The following is a 24,655-nucleotide window of genomic DNA, read 5'->3' as shown; positions in this document are numbered from 1 at the left end:
GTCCCTGATCCACTTGGACTTGAGCTTTGTACAAGGAGAAAGGAATGGATTGATTTGCATTTTTCTAAGGAACCAAAAAGCTTGTGGACATGGGCTGTGTGAGATCCTGCTTGATTGTTAGGAGTGCGAGATGGATTCAGTCAAGAGTACACTTGATAGTGGGTGTGTGAAGCTCTCATGTGGCTGGCTATGTGAGCCCCTTGTGATAATGCATTCCTCTATCTTTCATGTTTGCTTTGCTTTTGTACCCTTTCTGACATGAGCTTCCCTGCATACTTCTCTGATACTTGCTTCTCCATTAGCTTTTATTTTTTATTTTCCTTCTTGCCTGCATCTCCACATTTTTTACTACATCTCTTATTCTCCTGTCTTCCTACCACATTTTCATTGTGTATTCTTGCTCTCTTTTAACATTGTCTTCTGCCTCTGCCTCCGTGTTCCAAAGCATACCTGTCATACCCAGGCCTGGGGAGGAAATTTTCATTTCCAGCAGCTCTTTGTGTGATGTGAAAGAACATCTGAGTACCTGGGTATCCTAGGAAACAGAACTCTAGTTTCTGAGCAGAGCAGATTCCACACACTGTGTTTGTGAGACACCAGGAAGGAGAGCTTAGCACCTGGGTAGCAGCAGAGGCCAGGAGTTGAGTCCAGCCTTTGTTAAAGGGGGAGGCCAAGCGATGCACCTGTTTTCCTTCAGTATCTATCCCTTTGCATATCCGTAAAGTGTCTTTCTCTTTCTCTCCCTTCTTTTCTTTTTTGTTTATTTCTGTTGTGGTTTTTTAGCTCTATTTTCTACATTTGTCGGCATTTTTTTTTCCTCTTTAGAAGTTACACCATCCCCTTTCTACTGGCCTCCTTTAACTTTGTAAGCTAAAATGTGGTGTGGGGTGGGATCCAGAAAGATGGAGGACACTTAGAAAGCTCGCCTAGGACAAGTGCTTTATGAGAGTAGGAGTGCTTTGTTTATTATTTGAGATTTTATGAGCACAGAATTACATGATACATTTTTATTTATGTATATGGTATGTGTGGTGTGTGTGTTGTCCGTGTGTGGGTGCAAGCACAAGCTTTCAGGGTGCTTGTACTTGGAAGTCAGAAGACAACTTCCACGTACTGTTCCTAGGGCATGTTCTACTCTCTACTTGAGACAGGCTGGCAGACCCTGAGCTTTCATGAATCCACCTACTTTCTACCTCCCATCTCACAGTTGCTGGGCTCACAGGTATGCTTTATCATGCCTGGGTTTTTAATGTGAGTTCTGGGGATTGGCCATGCAAGTATTTTATATACTGAGCCATCTTCCCCAAGTATTTTATATACTGAGCCATCTCCCCCAGTCCAAAGTATAAAGTCCTAAAGCTACAAGCAATCTCCACTACCTGATTCAGTACCATAATCCAATGTGAGCATCCTCTCTTTGTCCTGACATGAGCTGTGCAGCGTTAAATGCTTGCATACTGCTAACGTTGGGAGTGTTCTGCACTGAGGCGGCTTGTCAGGTGCCACAGCTGTGTGTTCACAGCCGTCTCTGTGATTATGTCATTCTGGATTGGCATCCTCAGTACCTGTTGATCTTGCATCTGTTTCCTAGAGCCATGGGGCCTTTCTTACCATTCGCTTTGCCTACATTTGAAATCTTTCAGAGAGGTTGCCCAAAGAATAGTTAAATTGGCATTCTCGCTACAGTGAAGTTTTCCAGATGACTCATTTCCCAGTGCTTCTGAACAGAGGGGCTAATCTTGGAGAGGCTGTAAGGGATAAAAGGTATTATCTCACAAAACAAAGAATAAGTGAGCAAAATTTAAATCAATATTATTGATCTTTGTGTCAGAAACAATGTCAATTATGCACTTTATACTTGCCAGTACCTTTTTTTTTTTTTTTGAGACAGTATGTCACTGAGTAGCCTGTTCTGGCCTTGAACTTGCAATTCTCTTGACTCAGCTTTATATGTGCAGTCATTATAGGAATGCATCCCCATGCCTGGCCCAGGACATTCTTCATCTTTAACACAGTGTAATTTTTATGTCTAAAACTAGGCCATTATACTTCTCTAGTTTATAGATGAAACAAACAAAAACAAAAAATCAAAAACAAAACCAAGTAGCTAGAGCTTGGGAGATTTGTACCCAGTGGATAGTTCTTTGGGTAACTTAAACCTAGCTTGTCTAACACTCAGTTTTCTGTCTCACCATGCACAAATCCATATGTGCCTTTGTCCCCACCAAGTATCTGCTTTGTCCTTAGGTTCTATGCAATGCCTTGTCTCCTTAATACTTGCTCTACACAATCTAATAGTATTCTTGTGGATGTGTAGATGTGAACATGTGTGTGTTTGTGGGTGTAACTATAGGAGGTGGAAAACTGAAAGTGCAGAAAGCCAGTCCAGGTCAGAGTCTGCTTTGGAGGCGATTAGAAAACATATTAATAATGTATAATGACCACAGACACAGCTCCCAGTCATGAATGTCAGTATAATTTATTAATTTGGTAAGACTTCTAAGTGTCAAGGAGGAGGAGAGTAAGTTACCCCTTCACTGAAGTTAATCCCGACTAGTTCCCTAAAGAGAACAGGAGATGGGAATATGTGACTTAGAAGTAAAAACTCTAAGGGGCCTGGAAGTAGGAAAGAAAGGGGTTGAGGAGAAAGTGAGGGACCAGGTTTGGTTCAGGTGTGGGTCTTCCGTTGGAGCCCATGTGCTCTGCTCATGATCTGGGATTAGGACTCCAGAATGATGGTAACTTTTCCTTTGCAAAGTGAAACCCAGATGGCTATATTTAATTCCACTTAACGCCACTGGTGATTCACTCGGGCTCAGGTGCGCCCACATACAGCTGGCACTAGCTTTGTGTACTTTCCAGGCAGAGGCTGTTATAGCCCAAACTCCCCATGAAGCAGGAGGGGACAGACAGGCTGTGATAACCTGGAGTCTTCTGTGTCTCTCTCCACAGCATCCTGGCCACTGCGGGAACCCACTTCAACACCCACGTGGACCTTCGGACCCTCAGGGCTGTGCGTGTCCTGAGGCCCTTAAAGCTGGTGTCAGGAATACCTAGTGAGCACTACTTTCTTCTTTCTGATTGGCCAGTATCCTCAATTGGATCGGGTATGAGGCAAGGTCAGGTAGAGGCCAGTATCCTCAATTGGATTTAGGGTAAAAGGCAAGGTCAGGTAGAGGAGAAAGAGTTCTTCCTGGAAGGAAACCCCTGGACTTGCAACAGCTGGACATAGCATTGTGTTTCTAAATTTAACATTTTCTCATATTTAAATAATAATGGAAGATTACAAAAAAATAGGAAAGGAAAATAAAGGAAAAGTAAATGAAAAGCATTCCTATTGTATCACTCTGAAATAAATGCTAATTGGATATATCTTTTCATTCATTTCCCCCATGCATTCTAATAGAATTTTAATCTTTACATATGTGTAGTGTTATCTGCTGCAGTAAGTATTTCAGTTTCCTAAGGGTAAAAATCCTATGGGTTGTCAGAGGTTACGGTGTGTTAATCAGCACTGTGCTTCTCTCCCGGTGGGTGGTGGGTGGAGGGTAGGATCTGAGAAAGAGTTGTTGGAAAGGTCAGCTTTGCCCCTGTTCGGTAGGATTGTACAGTGTACCATACTTTAGACTGAGTATGAAACACAGTCTAATGAACTGAATCTGTGAAAGGAATCTACATGTTATCACAGAGGAAGTGGAAGGTGATATGTAGGTCAAGGAGAGGTATGGAGGAAACGTAGGAGAAGGGACATAGATGACCGCAGTCTTCAGTTTGACTTGTCTTGGTTACCTCTTTATGAATGCACCTATCATCTCAGGATTAATGGTTCAGTTTTTGATAGAAGAGAAGGAGAGAGTAAATGAGCCCACCTTGTCAGGAGGCAGTGAACGAGGTCTCTGCTTCACTCCCTCCTCTCTCTCTAGGCTTGCAGATTGTGCTGAAGTCCATCATGAAGGCCATGGTACCCCTTCTGCAGATTGGCCTTCTGCTCTTCTTTGCCATCCTCATGTTTGCCATCATTGGCTTGGAGTTCTACAGTGGCAAGTTGCATCGAGCATGCTTCATGAACAATTCAGGTAAGATCATGATTTTCTGTCCTCTGTTCTCCCCCATTTCTGTTCATTCATTTCCCCCATGCATTCTAATAGAATTTTAATCATTACATATGTGTAGTGTTATCTGCTGCAGATAAGTATTTCAGTTTCCTAAGGGTAAAAATCCTATGTGTTGTCAGAGGTTATGGTGTGTTTTCTTCCCTTTGGTCATGAGCATGAATTCAGGCCATTTGGAGCTTTTCTGAAAAAGTGTGTTCCTTCCTGACTCTAGGATTGCTATCAGAAACTTCCTAGTCTGTAGCTTTTTGAGGTAAAACCAGCTTAAAGATCTACTTGAAAGTTATATTTCGAAATACGTAGCCTTGTATATAGTTGGGAGGGTTCAAATAGGTGGCCTCAGATCTATTCATGATAGAGGACATAGAGAATGAATGCCAAAAGCCATTCTGAATAAATACTCTACAGAATATAGCTTTGATTCATAGACCAGTGGGACCCTGGAGACCAGAACCAGATGGGTGTCCTGGTGGAACTACAAAGAGTGCTCCCTTTTGTGCTCCACCTTACATTTGTGAGAGATCTGAGGGGGATGTTAGGTTGATTCGTCAGTTGTGCCTTGGAAATTGTGGGATATACAAAACCCCAATTCCCATCTATTTGTATCTTATTTGTTTATCACAAGCTAAGTAGTGTTCTTCTCTAGGATGAAAGTCAAGGAGGAGGTTAAGAGAAATAAAGAATAAGTTAAAGAGTCGTAAATAAATACCATGGTTTTATGAAAAGAAACTCCAAATGATTTTTATTTTACCTTTAGTTTAAAATAAAAAAACAAACATGTAGTATGCCTAAAAATCAAAGAGTTAAGAAAATAAAGCAGCGAATTGTTTACAACTGTCCCTGAGAAATCCAGGAGGAACAAAGGTTCATCTCAATTCCCAGGGTTTGGAAAATGAATAAGATTTTGCCATTATCTCAGGGTCTTCTGTGAGAGCCAGTCCTGTGAATTTCTGTGGCAGTGCAGGCCGAAGTAGAGTATCAGGCCTGAAGAGGATAGAGAGTTCCTTAGAAGCATTTTGAGTTGCACATGGATATGAACTGAGGTGTGTAGAGAGCCCAAGGTGGGAGAAGGTCTGAGGCAAGATGGGCAAGCACCTGTCTATGGTAGAAGAAATGCTTGCTTATGCCTTCCTAGGATCATCTCTGGCTCACGCTAAGCACTGCATGGTTTGTCTCCCACTCTCCAAATATATCTGCAGGTATTCTAGAGGGATTTGATCCTCCTCACCCGTGTGGTGTGCAGGGCTGCCCGGCTGGTTATGAATGTAAGGACTGGATCGGCCCCAATGACGGGATCACCCAGTTTGACAACATCCTTTTTGCTGTGCTGACTGTCTTCCAGTGCATCACTATGGAAGGGTGGACCACTGTGCTGTACAATGTGAGTGAGCTGATGGATGGGGTGTGGGGGATGGGGTGGAATTCTGGTGCTTTTTTGGTTCCTCTGGAACATTAAAGGCTGGGGAAAAGTTGGGATTGTCCGTATTCAACTTTAGAACTTAGAGGAGACTCTCCCACCCTCCTACCCCTTTCGGAGTTTTGCTGAGTGGAAATATGCAAGTGTTGTATTGCAATTGGTAGATTGTATTCCATTACTCTGTCAATGGGTGAATGGACAAGTTAAATCAGATTGCCTTGTTGTGGAAAGTTTTGGATCCACATGGATATGGGGCACAGTGAGGTGTTCCAATAGGTATAAAGGTCTCAGTTACTGTCCCCAAAGGGCTCACCATCAGATTGGAGAGCTGTTATAGTGGTTTTCAACCCCAGTAGCCCATTAGAGTCAGCTGGGAGCTTTAAAAATTATACTGCCTGGGCTTCACTCCAGGCCAATTAAGTAGGAATGTCTAGAGGTAAAGGCTTGTCATTGACATTTTTTTAAAGCTTCCTAGCTGATTTTAATATGCAGCCACTGTCAAGAACTACTGCATTACATGCCCAGAGAAAGCATGGTTAATTGTGAGACTCATTAAAATGCTCTCTGAAAATTCAAGTTCCTAGGCTCCTGCGCCAGAGATTCTGACTTTGGGTAGCTGTGTATAATTGGTGAGCTGTGCTTTCAATGGAACCCTTGGTGATTCACATGGTCAGGCTTGTCTGAGTTGGTATATGAGACAAAACTGACCAGCCACCTGACAGGGTTGCTAGAGATTCCAGCAAGGAGACAGAAATGGGGCAAAGTGACCATGATGTGCCTCTGCCTTCCTGAGTCTGGTTTTAATAAGTCTCCCAAGGCATGGCGTAGAGCCCACGTTCAATCGTGAGCATTGGGATGTTCATGGACTGTAAGGGGCAGAGTGAGCAGAGCAACTGGGGAAGGTGCTTGTGAAGGATTGAATCGTCTGCGCCTTTGCCTTCAGTCACTTGGAGTCATGATCTGACTTATGCGTGCTCCCTTTACCTGGCTTTATCTCAAGGTGCCCACCGTTTTCTGCCCCCCCCTTTTTCTGGCCCCATCTGTACAAAGCTAATTAAGTGAGCGCAGTGTGACTTACATAGAGAGCAGTCTTTGAGAGGATAAGGGAAAGGAAAGTCCATGTCTTAGGAAGAGATGCAACCAGACCTGATGCCCAGAGAGCAAAGATGGTATGAAGCCTATACTTAGGAACTGACTGACCATGGTAGTCAGCCCCCTTAGGTCCCAATCTATGGCTGCTACCAGATATGGTTGCAAAATATTCTATAGCTTGTTAGTATATTGCTGGTAAGTAATTAGACTTAGTGTGGCAGTACCTATACCAAATTTCTATTGTCAAATTTATCTTTGTCACTATCTCCTGACTTTACAGAACAACTACTTCTATAGCATTTGCGTTGTATTGGGCATTTTTAATATCAGATAAGTGATTTAAAGCAATGGGAAGTTGGATACAATAATATGCAAATACTAATACTGTACCATATATGGGACTTGAGAAACCTCAGATTTTGGAATCTGTGGAGGGTCTGGACACCTATCTACAGATGACAGGAAATGACTAAACTAGTTTGGATCTATTCCCATACAGGATGAGTAAGGTAGAACTGAGGAATTTAGCAGGAAAGAGTAACAGGCTGCTTTGTTAACATTCCAGAGGGTAGGATAGAGGTTTCCCAAAGCAGGCGATGCTCAGCAAGCCCTAGGTACTGTGATTCAGAACCCCCTGATGACACTCTGGAATTCTTATTAGCTATGGGAGGCAGCAGGGAGGAGGAGACAAGCATGGCGAGTATAGTCACTTCCCATCTGAGATGGAAAGGTTGTCTTGAGGCAATGTCACCAAGTCTAGCCAGGAACCTCAGGAAATTATAGTTCTGGCCCTGCAGTGGCTGGTGTCCCTTGTGGGGCTTTGAAAGTGATGAACTTCAATTAGATGTGTAGACTCACCTATGTGATGTGATAAATGAATGGAAAGCCGAAAAGGAGAAGTGTTGCATTGGAGGATATAGGTGTGATCTGCCATTCCTCTGACCAGGGACTAGCTGGTACTGAGATGTGCAAGAGTGGAACAGATGAGCTGCTCATCACTCCTGCATGAGTTCATTTGTTGATTCATTCCTTATTTCTACAACTATTGACTTTGTAGATATTCTGTATCAAGCACTATGCATAAACACTAGAAAGATGGCAGTTGGTGTGGGAAAGGGCACAATCCCTGCTGGCATGGTTCTCTCTTTAAATCCCCATCTCTTCAGTTACCTGTCAGTTGTAGCAATAGAGGCTACACAAAGCAACAGTGATCAAGCTCTTCCCTGTAGTTTTGCTCCATGAATCAAGCAGGGAGGAAAAGAGGTTAATGACAGATCCTCTGAAACCTTTCATCACAGCAGTTCCTAGGGCCAGAGACTTACCACTCTGAAGTCCAACCTCTTAGTCATTGAACTAAAGCCTCCCGCTGGCCTTGATGGTTGGATCCAGGCATAGGGGAACTTGTTGAGCTATAAGATTGGTTCCTCCAAAATATCTGGCTACAAATAGGCCGAAAAATATTCTTGTGTACTCTGAAAAAAAAAATCAGTGGCAAGGGGCATGGGGCCAGGCATCACTGGCAGAGGTGATAGTCATACTGAGGTGGATAGTAGCCTCTTGATTCAGGAGAAATCAAATAAAAATATCACTCAATTTTAAGTGAGTGGAACAAAGACAAAGTCTGGATTCTTCTAGAGAGCCTTCAAAACTGGTCATAGTTGAGCAAGGACCTAATTGAAGCAAGACCCAATCGGGGTTGTATAGAAGAGCTGGGCACACCTTGCTGACTTAAGCCTTCTGTCACTGCAGAGACATGTTCCATAAGACTGACTCTTTGGACCACTGGAAATAGGGCTGGTTATGGTAAAACCATATCATAAAGGCCTTCTATTTGTTGAAATTTAACTATTCATCTTTGAAAGAAAAGGGGAATGGGGAAAGGGGAGAAAATAACAGTGGAGATGGTGTAGACAAACACACCTGCCAATCCTTTCTGTGGGTTTATTCTCCCTGACAGCTCTGTTGTCAGGGCTACATGCAGACAAGCACCTAGAGTTTGTTTGTTTTTTAAATCTTGGAAAACCAGTGATCTTCTTGGGGTTTATTGTGGATTATTCTAATAGGCGTGTGAGTGAGGAGTTGCTTAAGAGCATGGGTTACTCAAGGCAGCTATGCCACTGAAAATCACACTCCAGCATGGGTGACAATTCACAGACACTCCATACTTGAAGCTCCCTGGCCAACTTACAGACAACATGGTGGACTAGACAGTGTCCCCTCCCTATCAGTTGTTAATGAGCTTATAAGTTCAGAGAGGTAATTTGTGGATCTTTTAAGTTTTGGTTATTTTGTGAGTGTTTTGATCCCTTTCCTCCATCAATATTTCTCTTACATAATGTGATTTAAGCTTAGACTCTGGATGACAAAATGTATACGTGCAAATATGATATTTATAAATCATGGACTTAACTATGAACAACAAATCAACTTAATATCATAAATACAAGTATGCAAGTATGTATATCTAGATATTTTATACAGGAATTATTACCTCCAGTAAAATACAGACATTAAGATGTAGATTTCCCTTTTGTATTAGTCAGGGTTCTCGACCAGAACTGATAGGATGAATGTTTATGAAGGAGTTTATTAGAATGTCTTACAGGCTGTGGTACAGCTAATGGAACAATGGCTATCTACCAATGGAAAATGCAAGAATCCAGTAGTTGTTTAGTCCACCAGGCTGAATGTCTCAGCTGGTCATCAGTATACTCTGGAATGCCAAAGAAGTAGGCTTTAATGTCAATGAAGGAATGGACTTGCCAGCAAGAGCTTGGGTAAGCAGGCAAAGAACAAAGCCTTTCTTCTTCTATGTCCTTCATATAAGCTATCCCCAGAAGGTATAGATCATCCTACCTCAAAAGACCTGGATTAAAGGTGGACCTTCCTGCATCAAATGATTTGGTTAAGAAAAATACCCCACAAGTGTACCCAGCTGCTTGGGTTTTAAATTCCATGTGTAGCCAACTTGACAATCAAGAAGAGCCATCACAATTTCTGCCACTTCGCATTCTGTGATGGTCCAATTCACCACCTAACTGATGTTTCATCAGGCAGAGCAAAGAAGGGAGCTACTCTCTACCATTCCATTGTCCCTTCTATTTAATGATAAAACAAGTATACAAGACTAATTGGCCACTCAGACTAGAAAGAGAGTCTTAGTTATGAGTATTATATACTCAAAAAAAAAAAAAAAAAAAAGAAAAGAAAAGAAAGAAAAAAAGAAACTCTCAGGCATGAAGGTTCATTTTAACCATTTTTTTCTAAAATGCCGTCCTAGTTTTTTCTCTATTGTTTTGACAAACATTATGAGGAAAATCATGTCACATAGGGAAAGGACTTATTTGTCTCATACTTCTAGGTCACAGTCCATTATTGAGAGAGGTTGGGGTAGTAAGCCAACTCAAGCAGGAACCTGAAGTAGAAGCCACTTGCTGGCTTACCTACAGACCTATGCTTGGGTAGTTTTCTTATATAGCAGAGGACCAATTTCCCAGGGAATGGTGCTGCCCATTGTGGACTTGGCCCTCATATAATAATAATTAGTAATCAAGACAATTCCCCCACAGACATGCCTGCAGGCTAACCTGATCTGAGCAATCCTTCAATTGAGATTCCCATCTCAGATGACTCTGGGCAGTATCAAGATGATGGTTAAAGCCAACGAGGACAAATGCAAAGGTTTTTGGTCCCTCTTTGCTGTACAGACTCTGCATATGTGCCTTTGGTGACTTGCATCACTCTGCCATTGACTACTCTTAGATTCATTTGTGCATGGCTTCTCTCATCATTTTATACTGTGAGGGAATTAGTCAGGGTCCCATTGTCAGGGCTACATGGACTTTCCTCAGGCTTACTTTAGTCTCTACCAAAATTACAACTCTGCTTAGTCAAATTCCAGCTGAATTCTTGGCTTCCCTTCTGCCTGTGGTAGAAAGAATACAAAACAGTTCGATCTGCTGGCTGCTTCTACCTGTTTGGACTACAGCTCCCAAAGGTCTCCTCAACTCACAAACTCTCCTTGGCACTTAGTAATTTAATTAATTTTATTTACCCCAAACTTGATAGGTGTTCCTTTTCATGGCAGCATGTCCTATTCCTGATCTGTGCAGTTCACTCAGCAAATGTTTCTTTGGCTTGAGCATTAACCCTTTAATCCTCTTCATGGGGGCTAGATGTAGCCAAGAGAATCATCTCTTTCCTGATTCTGACCTGAGTTTCCTTCACTTTTGTTATTCTTGTTTTATGCTGTCTGCTGATTTTGTCATCTGTTTTCATGTTTTTAGAACTAATATTCTGATTGCCAAGCTTCTCTGGTCCCTATCTGCAGTTATTTGGGTCTCTGCTATTAACATCCAGGTTTTCTGTCTGCCTGCCTGCTTTACATGTCTGTAGCTGGCGTTATTTCTTTTCTCACTTGTTATTGATGCAGATGTGGATGTGGAAATTCCTAGAGCTGTGCTGCCTTTCCAAATATATAGTTTGCCTGTCTTTGGTGCTCCCAGCCAATGTGATGGAAGATGTCTTTGAAGACGTTACAGGTTTTTTGGCAAAAGAGGCAACTTAGAGTCTGCATGCTTCCTGAGCGCCGCCTTCACTGCTCAGAAAGCCTTTGGTTTATGCAGGTGGCTGTCTTTTTATCCTGCCTTCTAGCTATACAGTTAATACTTGTTAAATTTGTTAACATGTGTTTACTATCTGCCTCATTGAGATTTTGCTCAGGTGTGTGATATACAAACATGTTGAAAGAATTCCACCATATCCCAGCACTAGTGGGAAAAAAATGCCATTTTCTTTTTGAAGTAATTCTATTGAAGACACCACAGGTTGAAAGATGAGAGACTAGGGAACGTGTCTAATCTTTGCTTCAGTCATTCATTCTGTATTGCTTCCTCCCACATGGTTTGATGATAGGAGGACATCTGTCAAAGCTCATTTGACAGATGAGTGGCAGGAGCCCTGATCTAGAATAATGAGGCACCCCCGTCTGATCTAGCAGCTGACCTAGGATCAGCTCGCTAACATCTGGGACCACTTCTAGGATCAGCATGCTAACATCTGGGACCACTTCTAGCTAGTCGAACTCTTGCTCTGGAATTGACAGTTTTTCTTCGCATCCCCATCTGCCATCTCGACCTCTCTGTTTCTGTGTAAGAGCCTGCAGGTAAAGCTTGGATTCTTATACTTGTGTGCATTCACTTGTGACTCATCTGATTAATGGAGAGATTGATAAGTGGATCTTGCAGGCAAGTCTTCCCCCTTTCCTATGAAGGCTACGAGGTAAGGTGTGCTTAGTGAGGAGCTATAACGTCCCCCTCATTGCTCCCAAGTACCTGGCAGCACATTTTTTTTCCAAGTTCTTCAAGGAGGGAAAAGAGATTAAGAGATATTGTTTCTAGAACTCACAGTAAATGTTTTTCTCTCTTCTGTCTATTCTCATAGGTATTTATAGACATATTAACTTATTAATTTATTGAGTATGTGTTATATGCCAGGACTATTGTAGATGTTGGGGATATAGCAGAGTCCCTATATTTTTGGGATTTCCATCTTAAGGACATAAGTTTGGAATAGATAGCAAACATGTGGAATAAATCATATAGTGATAGATGCTGTGGAGAAAATTTTAAGTGGAGAACTGGTAAAGGTGTCTTCACTTTTAAATGAAGCTCTCAGCAGGGCCATTCTGAGAACATGGCATCTGAGCAAAGACTTGAAGCTGGTAAAGGAATGAGCTAAGTGCTTTTCTCTCTTGGTTTTCTATGTCCCACATAGCTGGGATAGAACTGCAAGGACCCGGAGATGGATATGTGCCAGTTATAGTTAAAGAATAGCAGAGGCTAGCCTACTGTGAGTGATAGGTAAAGCCAGGGAGGAGGATGTGGATCACAGGGACCTGGGGACTGTTGTCCATTTTTTCACATCAGTGGGATGAAAAGCAATGGGGCAGGGGTGGAGAACAGAAGTGACAAGGCCTAGGTTGCATTCTAAAGATCCAGATTCTTTGCAAAGAACAGACTCTAAAGGAGCAAGGCTGGAAGTAGGAAGACAAGTTAGGACGTCAATGAAGTGGTCTAAGGCAGCATGATGGGTACTCCCATAGGGGTGGCAACACTGTAAGAGGTAAATGGTGGGTGTGTGGTTGACTAGTTTCAGGAGTGAGAGAGCAGAGCACTGAAGTTATCACTTGTGGTAGTTAGTAGTTTGAATAAAGATTAAGAGTAGAGTTTGGGTGTGTTAAATTTACCATGCTTATTTGACATGGCAGTAAGGTCATGATGTTGAATAAATGGCTTCAGTGTAGATGCTTATTCAGGAAATGTTCTTGGGGTGTTTTCAGTATATGGATGATAGTTGAAGTTATGAAACCATAAAGGAAGTGAGTGTAGAGTATAGACTAGGGGAGGCAGGGGAGGCCTGAGTTCCAAAGGTAAAGTGTTGGAGAGAAAGTCACCAGCAAAGAGTGACTGAGAAGGAGCAGTAAGAAAGTGGGGGTCCTGAGGCTAATGGAATAGGGTGCTCCAGAGAAGGAAGGAGCGGAAGAAAGTCAGTTCTTTGAAACACATCCCTCCTGTTGTGTCAACATCACATAAAGCAGACTCTCTTCTGTATTACCTTACTAATAGTTTCTTGGAGATGTATTTGTTTCAACTTCAGGTTCTCTTTAACTCACATTTGTGTTTTCTCTTTCAAAAATGCTTTGCTCATTTGAGACAAATGCTTCTAGTGGGTCAAATAAGATGCCAGTGGGAAATGAGCCATCTTAAGGCAGGAACAATTAAGGGAGTGTAGAGAATTTAAAGGAGAGGGGCTGGCTGGTTCCCTGGCAGATGAAGTGCTCGAAGACTATACAAGTTCTCTTCCAATTCCTTCTTTTGTTCTTGGAGAAGTAGGAAGCGAGATCATCAGCCAAGGAAGGAAGAAGGGAGATGTTGGAGGTTTGCAGAGAAGATAGAAGCTAGCTTTCTAAACGTCGGAGTGATACACAGGGTAGGAAAATGCGTGGTTTCTGGACAGCATTGAAGAATCACTTGGTGTCAGTGGCGATGAACTCTATGGGAGACCGGTCAGCAGCATGAAGTGCTTTCCTGGGATCTTAGCCACTTAGCTGCAAACAGTGGTAGATAAAGATCTGGCCTTTTCCAAAGCAATTTTGCCCTGTGAGCTCACTCAGGGAGAAAGGGCTGGGAATGTGTTTGTAGCTTGGCAGTGGAACCCGAGCTAGGTAATAAGAGAAAAGAGATAGGGGTGATGGCAGAGTAGAGTAAACATGGTCCCTTTATGAAGTCCAGCAAAAATGTGCTGGGGCAAATTCAGTCTGTGGAGTAACCTACCTGTTTCATTTCTTGGAAGTAGCAAGTTGGTTTTGAAACTGAGAGTTCTGATTTGTAAGTGGGTGTCTTCACCCTGTCCTCAGGAGAGTGAACATGGTTATGGCATATTGCACAAGTACACAGAGACCATGACTGCAGTCACCCTGCACAGCCCCTAAGCCAGTGCTTCTCAACCTGTGGGTCACGACCCTTTGGTCATCAGAAAACACAGATATTTACACCACTATTTATAACAGTAGCAAAGTTACATTTATGAAGTAGCAACCATTTTGCAGTTGGGAGGCACCATCACACAAGGAACTATATTAAAGCACATCATTAGGAAGGTGGAGAGCCCCCGCTAAGCCCTTGCTGACTCAATCCCAGAGAACCTGAGCCTACTCTCACTAAACTCCAAAAGTCTTCTTGAGAACATTTAATGGCTGAAAGCCCTCCGGCCCAGCTAGCTGCCTCACTAGCACCATGCGCCTAAATCTAATTTCTTCCCACCAATTGATTTTTTTTAAATTAAATTAACTTATTTTTGCGTGCAGGAACTGGTATGCATGCATACATGTCTAAGGAGTTGGATGTTGACATTAGGTGTCTTCCTCAGTGTTGAGACAGGGTCTCTCTGGCTGGCCAACAAGCCAGGGATATCCTCTTGTCTCTACCTCCCCAGTGGCATGATAAGCACATGCAGCCACACCCTGCTTTTACTTGGGTGTTGGGTATCAAACCCAGGTTCTCATGCTCACACAGCAAGCATGTTACAGAATGAACAATCTTTCTAGCCCCCAAATTTAGTTTTTAATCAGTGCACAAAGTAACAGGCTTCTTTATGGCATTTCCACACTTAGTTAGCTTGGCTAATACCCTCTCTCCTTCTGTCCTTTCCCTTCCACTCCCCTTCCTTCTTCTCCCCTCCCCTCCCTCTTCCTCTCCCCTCCTTCCTGTCTCCTTTTCTCCTCTCCCCTCCCCTCCTCTCCCCTCCCCTTCCATCCTCCACTTTTCCCTTTCTTTCCCCTTCCCTTCCCTTACTTTCCTCTTCTTCTCCCCTCCCTTCCTCTCCCCTCCCCTCCCCTCCTCTCCCCTCTCTCTCTCCTTCTACTCTATCCCCACCTTTTCTCTACCATATGGCTCATATACCACTCCTGGACATATGCCCAAAGGATTCGTAATGATGTTTACACATCTATATTTACTCTTGCTCTGTTCACAAAGGCAAGGAGATAGAATCAGCTGGGATGTCCATCAACAAATGAATGGATAATAAAAATGTGGTCCATGCACACAATGGAATTTTATCCATCTGTAAAGAAAAGAAAAATGACATTATAAAACATGTAGGAAAACATGTAGGTAGAATTGGTAAATGTTATATTAAGTGAACTAGCTCAGACTTAGAAAGACAAATATGTTCTTTCTCCTAAGGGGATCCTAGCTTCTAATCTTTGTATGTGTATGTTTATGTGTGAGTAAAAGGAGGAGCTAAGAAGGTAGAGGGGCCTATGAGAGGGGAACAACAAGGCTTTAAGGGAGGGAGGGAGGGAGGAAGGGAAGGTTAGATAACAAACGTGCGATTTAGAAGTTGAAGGGTGGCTACTGGGGGTGGAAGATAGCTCAGATGATTTTAACTGTTTTTCAAAAACATGAAGCACCATACCAGCCTGTTCTCTAGGTTAGTCACGTGTCCTCTCTGGAAGTCCTGTCATGCACCCTGCTGGAATCATTGGCCTGTGGCATCTCATTCTCGGGTTCCTTGTATGGGAAGAAGCAGGTTCTTTCCCTCATATGTGTCACATTCCCATTCATAGCTGTCTCTGTCTTGAAATCATTCCTACGCTCTGCAGATCTATCTTGATTTCTTAATAAATTGTCAAACTAGGGATGCCATCATGTTTGGGACTCGCTCCAAATGCACCGCTTGCCTTCTGAACTGGTGCCTGCATTTCACACCATGCACCAGGCTGATCTCCCAGTCTTTTGTCTGCACAGGGCCATTAGGCTGGCTCAGGGTTGCTTTGCCTGCTTTTAGCCCACTTAATACACAGTTTAATTTCTGAGCCATGCCTCGGGTGTCTGATGTGTCACACTGCCGCAGGCTATGATCTCTCTGTTCAGAGACAATACTGAGCTTCAGGTGATCTGTCCCTGGGGCCTCAGGGACAGAAATTAACTAGAGGTGGCGAGTGGTGACTCAACAGCCATTTCAGGTACTTTTCAACAAATCACTCTAGAGCTAAATGCTTCCAGAATCCCAGCTGGGCAGGGATGGCACTGTGACAGATCTTGATCGATTATTTACTGGGGAAAAAAAAAGTATTGAGCAATTCTTTTCAGGTCCCATCCAGCTGTGGCCCATCATAAAGTCTTCTAGGAACCATCTGTACAATTTTAGATCACTGGGTCCTGCCCTGACCTAATATAATACCATCCCCAGAGGTAGAATGAAGGAGTCCATTTTAACAAGCTCCCTCAGGAGTCTGTGGTCATGCCCTGAAGCTTGAGATCCACTGTTCCGCACAACTGTAATTGCCAAGTACCAGGCCAGGTGACACAGTCTGGAGAGTCGGGGAGGGTTGAAGGGAAGACACATTTTGCCTCCAGCCTTCTCTTACCATCAGGTAGGTTTCCATGACTTCATGCATTGTCCACTGTCTATCATACAGTGATTGACACAGAGTGGCTTCTGATTTTAATTTAGGAACTTGAGTCCCAGAAGGGTGGCAAGTCATGTGAGGAGGGGTTACACATATCTATATAACCACAAGGCAAAGGAAATATAATAAGTGGCTAGGAGGGAGATACTCAGGGCGCTCTGGGAGGAGCAAGGGCTGTGGCTGACCTAAAGGGAGCTTCTGAGACTCCTGTATAGACTTGGCCTATTTAGTGTGAGGGCCAGGGAGCAAGGGAATCTTATGACAGGGAGTTGTGCAACAGGCTGTAGGCACAGGTGGCAGAGCTCTTGGTGTTCCCTGGGGGAACATTGCTTTTCTAATATGCTCTGGGATGTTGGTTTATATTCCTATTGTTTTAAAGGGATCACTTGAAAACTGACATCACGAGGTTGGTGGTTATGTATGGAAGGAAGAGCTGGAAGTACTGTCTCTCACCTACCATCTCCTTCATTTCTCTGCATTTCTCATATATTGACAACAGTACGTGGAAGTTGCTAGTTTGAGCCTCCTCAATGTCACATGTTACAGTTAGACGTCAGTTTTGTTCTCAGTTCCAGTCAGTGTCTCTTGTTGTCCCCTCCCCGCAAGAGGCTGACTTCATTTCAGGCTCTTCCCAAGATGAGGTGGAGTTGGACTGGAATGGATTCTTTCTCAGGGTCTCAGGAACCGCCCCCCCTCCAGCTGCTAGACAACAGTTTTGAGGGGTTCCTGAGAACCTTTCACCATTGTCTCTCCACCAAAGAAAACAAGATGTTCTGCACTCAAAAGAGACAGAGAACTGAATTAATTCCAAGGAAAGGAATTTTATGAAAAAGATCACGGAGAACAGTTGGGATGATCATCAGTATAGGAATATATCTGGGAACTCATAGCAGTCAAGAGAAAATAAAGAAGCCATAATTTTAACCATGGCCACAGAGGACCTAGGAGGCCTTCTGGCCTTCCTCCCCTTCAGCTGTACTTGAGTTCTGTCTACTTTGAAAGGAAAGACTGAGGCAGGAGCCTTACATACTTTTGTTGAGTGATCATCATCAGCCAGAACAGATGGGACTAATCTCCACAGCCTCTGGGGATGGAGAGAAGATGGTTTTTCATCCCCTGTGGCACTTTCTTCCTCCTCTCCTAGTTTTTCCCCTTCCTCCTCCCCCACTCCCACATTCATTACCAAGATACTGGCCCTTGCTCTAGACTAGGCACTTACCCACTGAGATCCAAGAGTGGATCTTGGTTAGCACCTTTAAAATTCCTTTTAAATCATTTTAGTATGTATTAATTATACAAAGTAGTGATTTTCATTATGGCATTTCCTCCATGTACATAATACATTTTTATATTTTGTCTTTGTTTTGACATTTTTCTTCTTGAGAAAACAAGTAAACAATAGAATATGATCATATATATCCTTATTTCACCTCTTCAACCCCTCCTCATGTCCCTTTTAGGGTATGGGAATCCTATCAGTAGCTACATCCCCAGAAAAGAATGGTGTTCCCTCTCCTAGAAAGAGTCTCCTAGAGCTGACAATAGCTCCTAAGTAAGGAGTCTAGGTATCATCTACCCCATCTGTGCCAGAATTTTGTTTGACTTGTCTACTCTACATGAGGGTCTCCTGCAGGCAATCAGAGTTGCTATGAGGTTGTGAGTATGATAGCTATGTCAAATCTAGAAGTTAGCATTTCACGGTATGTCTCCCCAGCCTTGGACTTCTCACATTCTTTCCGGCTCCCTTTCCAGGATGTCTCCTGAGCTTTGGTGGAGGAGAAGGAGGACTAGCAGGCTTTCCATCAGAGTCCTGTTTAGGGGTCAATGCTCAGTCTTTTATTTGCAGTACTCTACCCAGTTGTAAGACCCTCTGTTGACACATTCTTGAATCAAGACCCACTGATTATATGATCTACCAAAAATTCTACAGGGAAGGAGAAAAGGACATTCCATTTTAGGGGTTATATCTCAGGCATCCTGAATTCTAACATCTTTGGCTATGGACAACAACACTGTAGAACTGAGGAAATGTAAAATTAAGAAAGAAAAAATCTAATTTGAAACGCTGCATGTGATCAGTGTGCTTGAGACCACGTGTCACATTTGGAGGCCACCTGTGGTGAGCTGGCTTAATTTGCATTTGGTTCAAACTATGGAGTAAAAGCTGCCTCTGCCATCAGCTCTGCACCCCTTTGAACTTTGTGTAAATGTGCTATTGATTTATGAAGCTTTCATTCTGTATTAGCTCATTGTTCTTAAAAAAAAAAATCAAACTTAAAACTTGTCTGCCTACCTAAGAGGTGTGAGCAAGCCCACCGTTAATATTCTACAGGATTCAAGATTTTATTTTCAGTACTATGAAGCAAAATAAAATATAGGAATCAAATGAGTACCAAAGCTGATTCAAGACTGCAGTGGTTTTTCTGTCACCTCTACTTCTAGTTTTTATCTTCCTATAAACAACCTCAATTTTTTAAGTGATATTAAACAAATATCTACACTATGGGTCCATTTTATGAAATGCATATAATGCATTTATCCCTAAGATGTCTGCCTTTGTGAGTTTTATGTATTGATAGTATGACAATGAACTTTTAGAAATGATTTCTGATACTAAAGGTAGAATGACAGATGGGCCCTGGTCCCACCTCTGCTCCCTTATGACCTGGGAGGCTGCTAAAGTTTGTGCTTTTGTCTCCTTATCTATGAAGTGAGAATCGTTGTGATCCTCCCCTCACAGAGTTGTGTGATGATTAAGTGAGATAATATGGATATTGCTTTTTGCACATCCTGACTCATAATAACACCCTAGCCTCTGATATTATTAAATATTTTTTTAAATACCATGTAGAGTAGACAAGCAAACATCTTCCACAGCCTGCTTTGCACTTTTCCTGGTCCTCACAGGCTCTTCCTGTCTCTGAGACTTACCACTTCATACCTTCCATTTGTGACACCTGCCAGCCTTGATTCCTTGTTCTTTGCATTCCTGAGGCGCAGTTTTTCCTTGCACAGCTCTGAGGTACTTCCTCTACTGAGTGTTTACTGGCTGTGGCTTGGGAAGTCAGAGAGAGATCTTTCCTCTATGCTCTTCTCTCAGATCTGAATGCCAGTGGCCTGCATCTGGCACTTTCCCAGACTACCTTACTTGCTAGTCATCTTTTAGGTATCTGTGCCCCTCTCCCTGTGTAAATGCTCTGTCTTCCAGCATCAGCACCTTACCCTAGGCATGGCTTAATGGTAAGCATCTACCTATGAGTTCCGTAGACTCACCCAAGGTATACCAGTGCAGCCTGGCTCTGTGTTCAGACAGGTCAGCCTCATCAGGATGGAGATACATCAACACCTCCACTGCTGTCTGTCCTCACACCAGCTCAGCTCCCTCCTGTGGCTGATAAAGGGAAAAAATATCTGGAGAAAAGTAGGGGAAAGGTAATTTGTTTCAGTGTTTACAGAGGGCTTGTGTATAATTAGCAGTTCATTTCTGTGACACAGTTGGCCTCCTTGGCTCAGAACCTGGCTCTTAAATACTCTTAAAGGGATCCATACCTAAGAAGGAAAAAAGAGGGTGCCCTAGGCCTGTGATCAAAAGCAACCCCTCAGTTGAATATTTCTCTCTCCTCCCCTATCCTTCCCTACCCTCTCGTCCCCTCCATGCCCTCCCCTCCCTTCCCTTCCCTTCTGATTCCCTCCCCCTCCTTCTCTTCTCCCCCTCCCCCTTTCCTCCTCTCCTTCCTCTCCATCCTCTTCCTCTTGACTTGGACTGTTTACCAGTTCCATTTTCAAGTATGCTCACACTGGCTTGGGATGCTGTGGACAGGACGGCTGCTGCCTGCCTTCCTGTCATGAGCCCCATGATGACCAGCCAAATTCTCACCCTCGCCTTCTAAGTATCAAATAGATGAATAAACAAATGTGTACCCATCTTTTCATCATAATTTGGAGGCAATAGGCCTGCTGTTCTACATTAAAGCAATTTTATTGCAATCATATGAGATGTACCATACAAATGTACTTAGGAAAATGGATTCATCTCACACCATGTGAATGCTCTTGTATGACTTTTTACTCATGTGCTAGGCACTTGCAAGCTGTTTTGCTGAGTGAGCAGATTTTTTTTTTCTTTTCCTTATTCAAGGCATTTGGTTAGATCGAGATAGCTACAACAAGTCCTCATCCTATTTTGTGTTCCCCACTGTGCTGGCTAAGTCTCTGCTCCGTGTCTGAGGTGCTCTCATGCCTGTGCTTCTGCTGAGGAGTCCGGTTTGTCCCTCATATTATCTATGTATGGGAAAACCCACCTCTGGCTCCAGAATGCATCCTAGAGTCTTAACTAGTTCTTGCCCACTTGCATATGCTCTGAGTAACTGGGGACAGGTTGACCCTGCAGCTGCTTCTAGACTCCAGTGCTTTAGGACTCTTTCCTGTCTAGAGCAGCCGAGGCAGATTTGGGTTCCTGTGTAGGAGTGTTCCTGCGGAGCTGTGTTGAGCCTGTGGTGAGATCTTTACAAGCCTGACATACTGAGAAAAGAGTGGCAACATAGATTTTCACAAAATTACGTTTGTTCAACATGAAATTGAATTAAAGAAATTTTTTTGACATTGAAATCATGTTTTGACACGATAAAACAAAAACAAAAAACAAAAAAACCAAAAAAACCCCTCAAAAACCAAAAACAACAACAACAAAAAACAAACCTGTAGCCAGCCCAGTTTCTTCTGATCTTTGAAAACTAAAAATAAATATTTTGCTAATACAAATTTTATTCCTATGGTAGATCAATATGATCTATTAGTGTAATTATATTGATATAAATAATTCACTTATAAATGAATATAGCTATTAGCTGCTTGATACCCATGGTTTTTTTTTCTGTTCTAATGACAGTGAAGGTTTGTGTGTGTGTGTGTGTGTGTGTGTGTGTGTGTGTGTGTGCTTGCGTGCACTTGGGGTCTAATAGTCACTTCTATGACTTGTCACCGAGTGAGTATCTTAGGAAATGGATGAGGCTGAGCTGACTGGTGAATTCATTAAAGAATATGGTAACGTTAGGCATTGAGTTACACTGAGAACACCTATGTTTGACTCCAGGTTTTATTTCTTTATCATTTCTGTCTCCTTTGATGACTTCAGGTAAGCCATTTGACCTGTGAGAGTCATTTTCCTCTATTGTGAGTTTGAGTACTTAGTTCCCACAGTGGCTTTTAAGAACTAGATAAGAATGTGGAAGAGCTCTTTGTGAACCAGATAATGCTTCATGGATATAAGTTATCATGAAAATAATATAAGGTTATGAGCATATGTGTTAATCTCTATTATTGAAATTTACAAAGAAGATGTTCCACACATTATCTTCTAACATGTTTTGACAGATATGGTCAGTGAGGTCCCTTGGAAATAAAGATAAAATGTATACCCAAAATATTACTAGTATCATTCTTCTCTCTTTATGTATAAAACCTTTAAATATCATGACCTCTTTTTATCATTTCATTGATAATATAAAACAAGGCCCTGACAAAATAGTTTGTATAAAAAAACACATTTCTCAGTCATCAGAGACAAAAGTAAGTGTGGGAGCTTGGATTTCTTCCCATGGGACTCCATGCATATCTGAATGATCATGGTTTGTACCCCACATACCACTTTGAGGCTATCTCCCTCATCATCAGAGCTCTCAGCTCCCTTAACAATGTGGGAGCAAAGGCAGAGTCAAAAGAGCATCAGACATGTCACAACTCCTGTGTGCATAGGTTCAAGACTTGGATAGTACATGTCCCTCAAACATGAGCCACGCTGGAAGAGTCAACTAGGTTGCTGTGTCTGTCAACAGCTTCCCTTTCCCTTTCTCTGTGTTTCCATTCAGGCTTCTGTCATCTACTTTCTGTTCTAGTTGACAGGCTGGCTGTCCTTATCAGATGGCTTTGGGATGGTAGGATAGGCCCCTAGGAGTGTGCTCCAGGGCCAAGCTATGAAGGAACAGCAGCAAGACATCCATGATTGGACCCCTGTGATAACTCTCTTTGAGGAAAGTTTTTATGGTCCCCAGCACCCCAGATCCCATTGCCTAGATGTCAGTAGTCTGGTGACACAACCTACTGCCCTTGCTATTCTATAGAGCTGTTACTGTGAGCACACGAACACCACCACCCCCCATCAAATCATGCCCAGGAAAGGTTGCCACAGAGCTTAATTGCTGGTGTTTAGTCTACGTGTGCTTGTGTGTGACAGAGTGAGAGAAGGGGTACAGGCTTGTCTTTTGTACCCAAAGTTATTTATTGCATTTTTGTCTTACGACTTCCATTTAGAGCTAACAAAGCTGCAAAGTAGGTTATTTAAGCTGAATCTCAGGTGGGTGTTGTTAGCAAGTGAAGAAGTGAGTGGCAAGGAGAAAGAAAGATGGGAGACTGAGCTGAAGAGATCCACACAGTGTGGTGCTTTGTCCTGCAGTACTACAGGTCATAGGTGTGCTGCAACTTGCAGATATGAGCCTCTTTGCCTAAGAGTGAAGACTTTGTCTCAGGCACTTGGAAAGAAGCCTCCTGCAGGCAGGTGTGTACACACACACACACATACACACACGTACACACACACACACAGACACACACACAAACACACAACCTGAAGTGAGTGGGATTTTTCTTTTTTCTGGAAAGGAGGCTCCTTATTTAACTTCCTGCCTTTCACTGCCACACGCACCACTACCTGTTCTGATCCCACGTGCCTGATAAAGGGCAGATGGAAGAGGAGGAAGAATGATGTCTTTAGGTCATAGCATTGTCACCTGTCCAAATGCAGTTTCAAGAGTCTCCTCTTGAAGGAGTGATTGTCATCTCTTGCACACAGCTCAATGCGTGTTTGTGTATGTGTACGCATGGGCCTCTGTGTGCTCAAATTCTCTTCGTGGCTGGGTAGCCCATTGTCCTTTTCGAAGGCTTTAGTTGATCCAAATCATTCATCCGTTGTCTTTTGGTCGAGCTTGATGAAGGGTTTTTCATGAGCACCAGAAGTCCTTTACAGGATTCCCAACACAGAGCAAGATGAAGTAGAAAGGGAGAGGATGAGAACCCAGGAAGCAGAAGCTCCCAGCTTTGTGTACACCAGGACAGGGAATCAGTGACATGTGTCTCAGCTCGAGCTGTCCTTGGGGTAGGGGCCTGAGTGTCCAAGACCAAAGAAAGAGGAAGACACAGGAAGAGTGACAAGTAAGAATGTAGGGAGAGAAGAGAGGGCCAAGGGCAGGGAGGACACCTGTGGCTCTTTCTACTCCTTCAACAAAGGAGCATCCTCGGGTTGTCAATCATCTCTCTATGTCTCATTTTCCTCCTTAATTAAATTCCTGTTGTAATTGGGAAGAGTTTCCATATTCTCTAGTTATGGGCACCGATCTCTTTTATTAAACCCACCCGGCATTTATAGCCTCCTTGAGATTTGGACCCTCTGTGGCTTTCCAGTTGGGGGTCTGTACAGTAGTGAGTAGAAGGTTGGTTTTACAGGAGACGAGGGAGTGTGCTGTGGTTTTCCAATTATAGCTTCAGCTGTGACTCTCTCCTCTGCTATCAGTGGGTGAATGTTCCCTCCCCATCAGATATCTGTGGGCCTTTCTTATCACCTTCCTTCTCTTCTCCCAGGACAAAACATGTACCTGAGATCTCTATAAACAACAGACTATAAAAAATATGAGCAATAAAAGACAGAAAACTAGAGATAGGCATGCCTAATCTATTCATCTTATACCTACTGTGTGTATAGAGTCTTGAGGGTGACTTTATCAGTCTTTATTTTATAAACAAAGTGATCCAGGTCTGTTCAAGATTTTATAGCTGAAAGCCCCAGTTCTTTCCATTCCTCCCTGATTCCATGAGTTAGAACAGAATTGGAAGAAGTAGGTGATTTGAGGAGATCAGATTAGTTTATGCACCACATACCAGCGTGCTTGTTTTGTGACTCCTGGGCCTATTAGCTATGGGAAGACAGAAGCTCCTGGTCTTGGAGAGAGAAGCATGACTTGTGTTCTGTGTCTGTCTTAGTACTGTGTTGCAGGCCTTTGAGCATAT

General features: G+C 42.9%; 1 protein-coding gene across 11 annotated transcripts in view; it reads left to right on the top strand.

Moving 5' to 3' along the window:
- Cacna1e (calcium voltage-gated channel subunit alpha1 E) overlaps positions 1-24,655 on the top strand; it is a 485,364-nt gene that overhangs the window by 250,493 nt on the left and 210,216 nt on the right. For all 11 annotated transcript variants that reach the window (XM_031385114.1, XM_031385091.1, XM_031385097.1 and 8 more), the window contains 3 exons: positions 2,953-3,056; positions 3,924-4,076; positions 5,312-5,493. In XM_031385114.1, the coding sequence (XP_031240974.1) occupies positions 2,953-3,056; positions 3,924-4,076; positions 5,312-5,493 (439 nt within the window). The remainder of the gene's footprint in view (positions 1-2,952; positions 3,057-3,923; positions 4,077-5,311; positions 5,494-24,655) is intronic.

Source organism: Mastomys coucha, unplaced genomic scaffold (genome assembly GCF_008632895.1).
Source record: "Mastomys coucha isolate ucsf_1 unplaced genomic scaffold, UCSF_Mcou_1 pScaffold1, whole genome shotgun sequence".
Lineage (NCBI taxonomy): Eukaryota > Metazoa > Chordata > Mammalia > Rodentia > Muridae > Mastomys > Mastomys coucha.
Note: the sequence above shows the minus strand (reverse complement) of the source record. Positions and strands in the feature narration are given on the sequence as shown.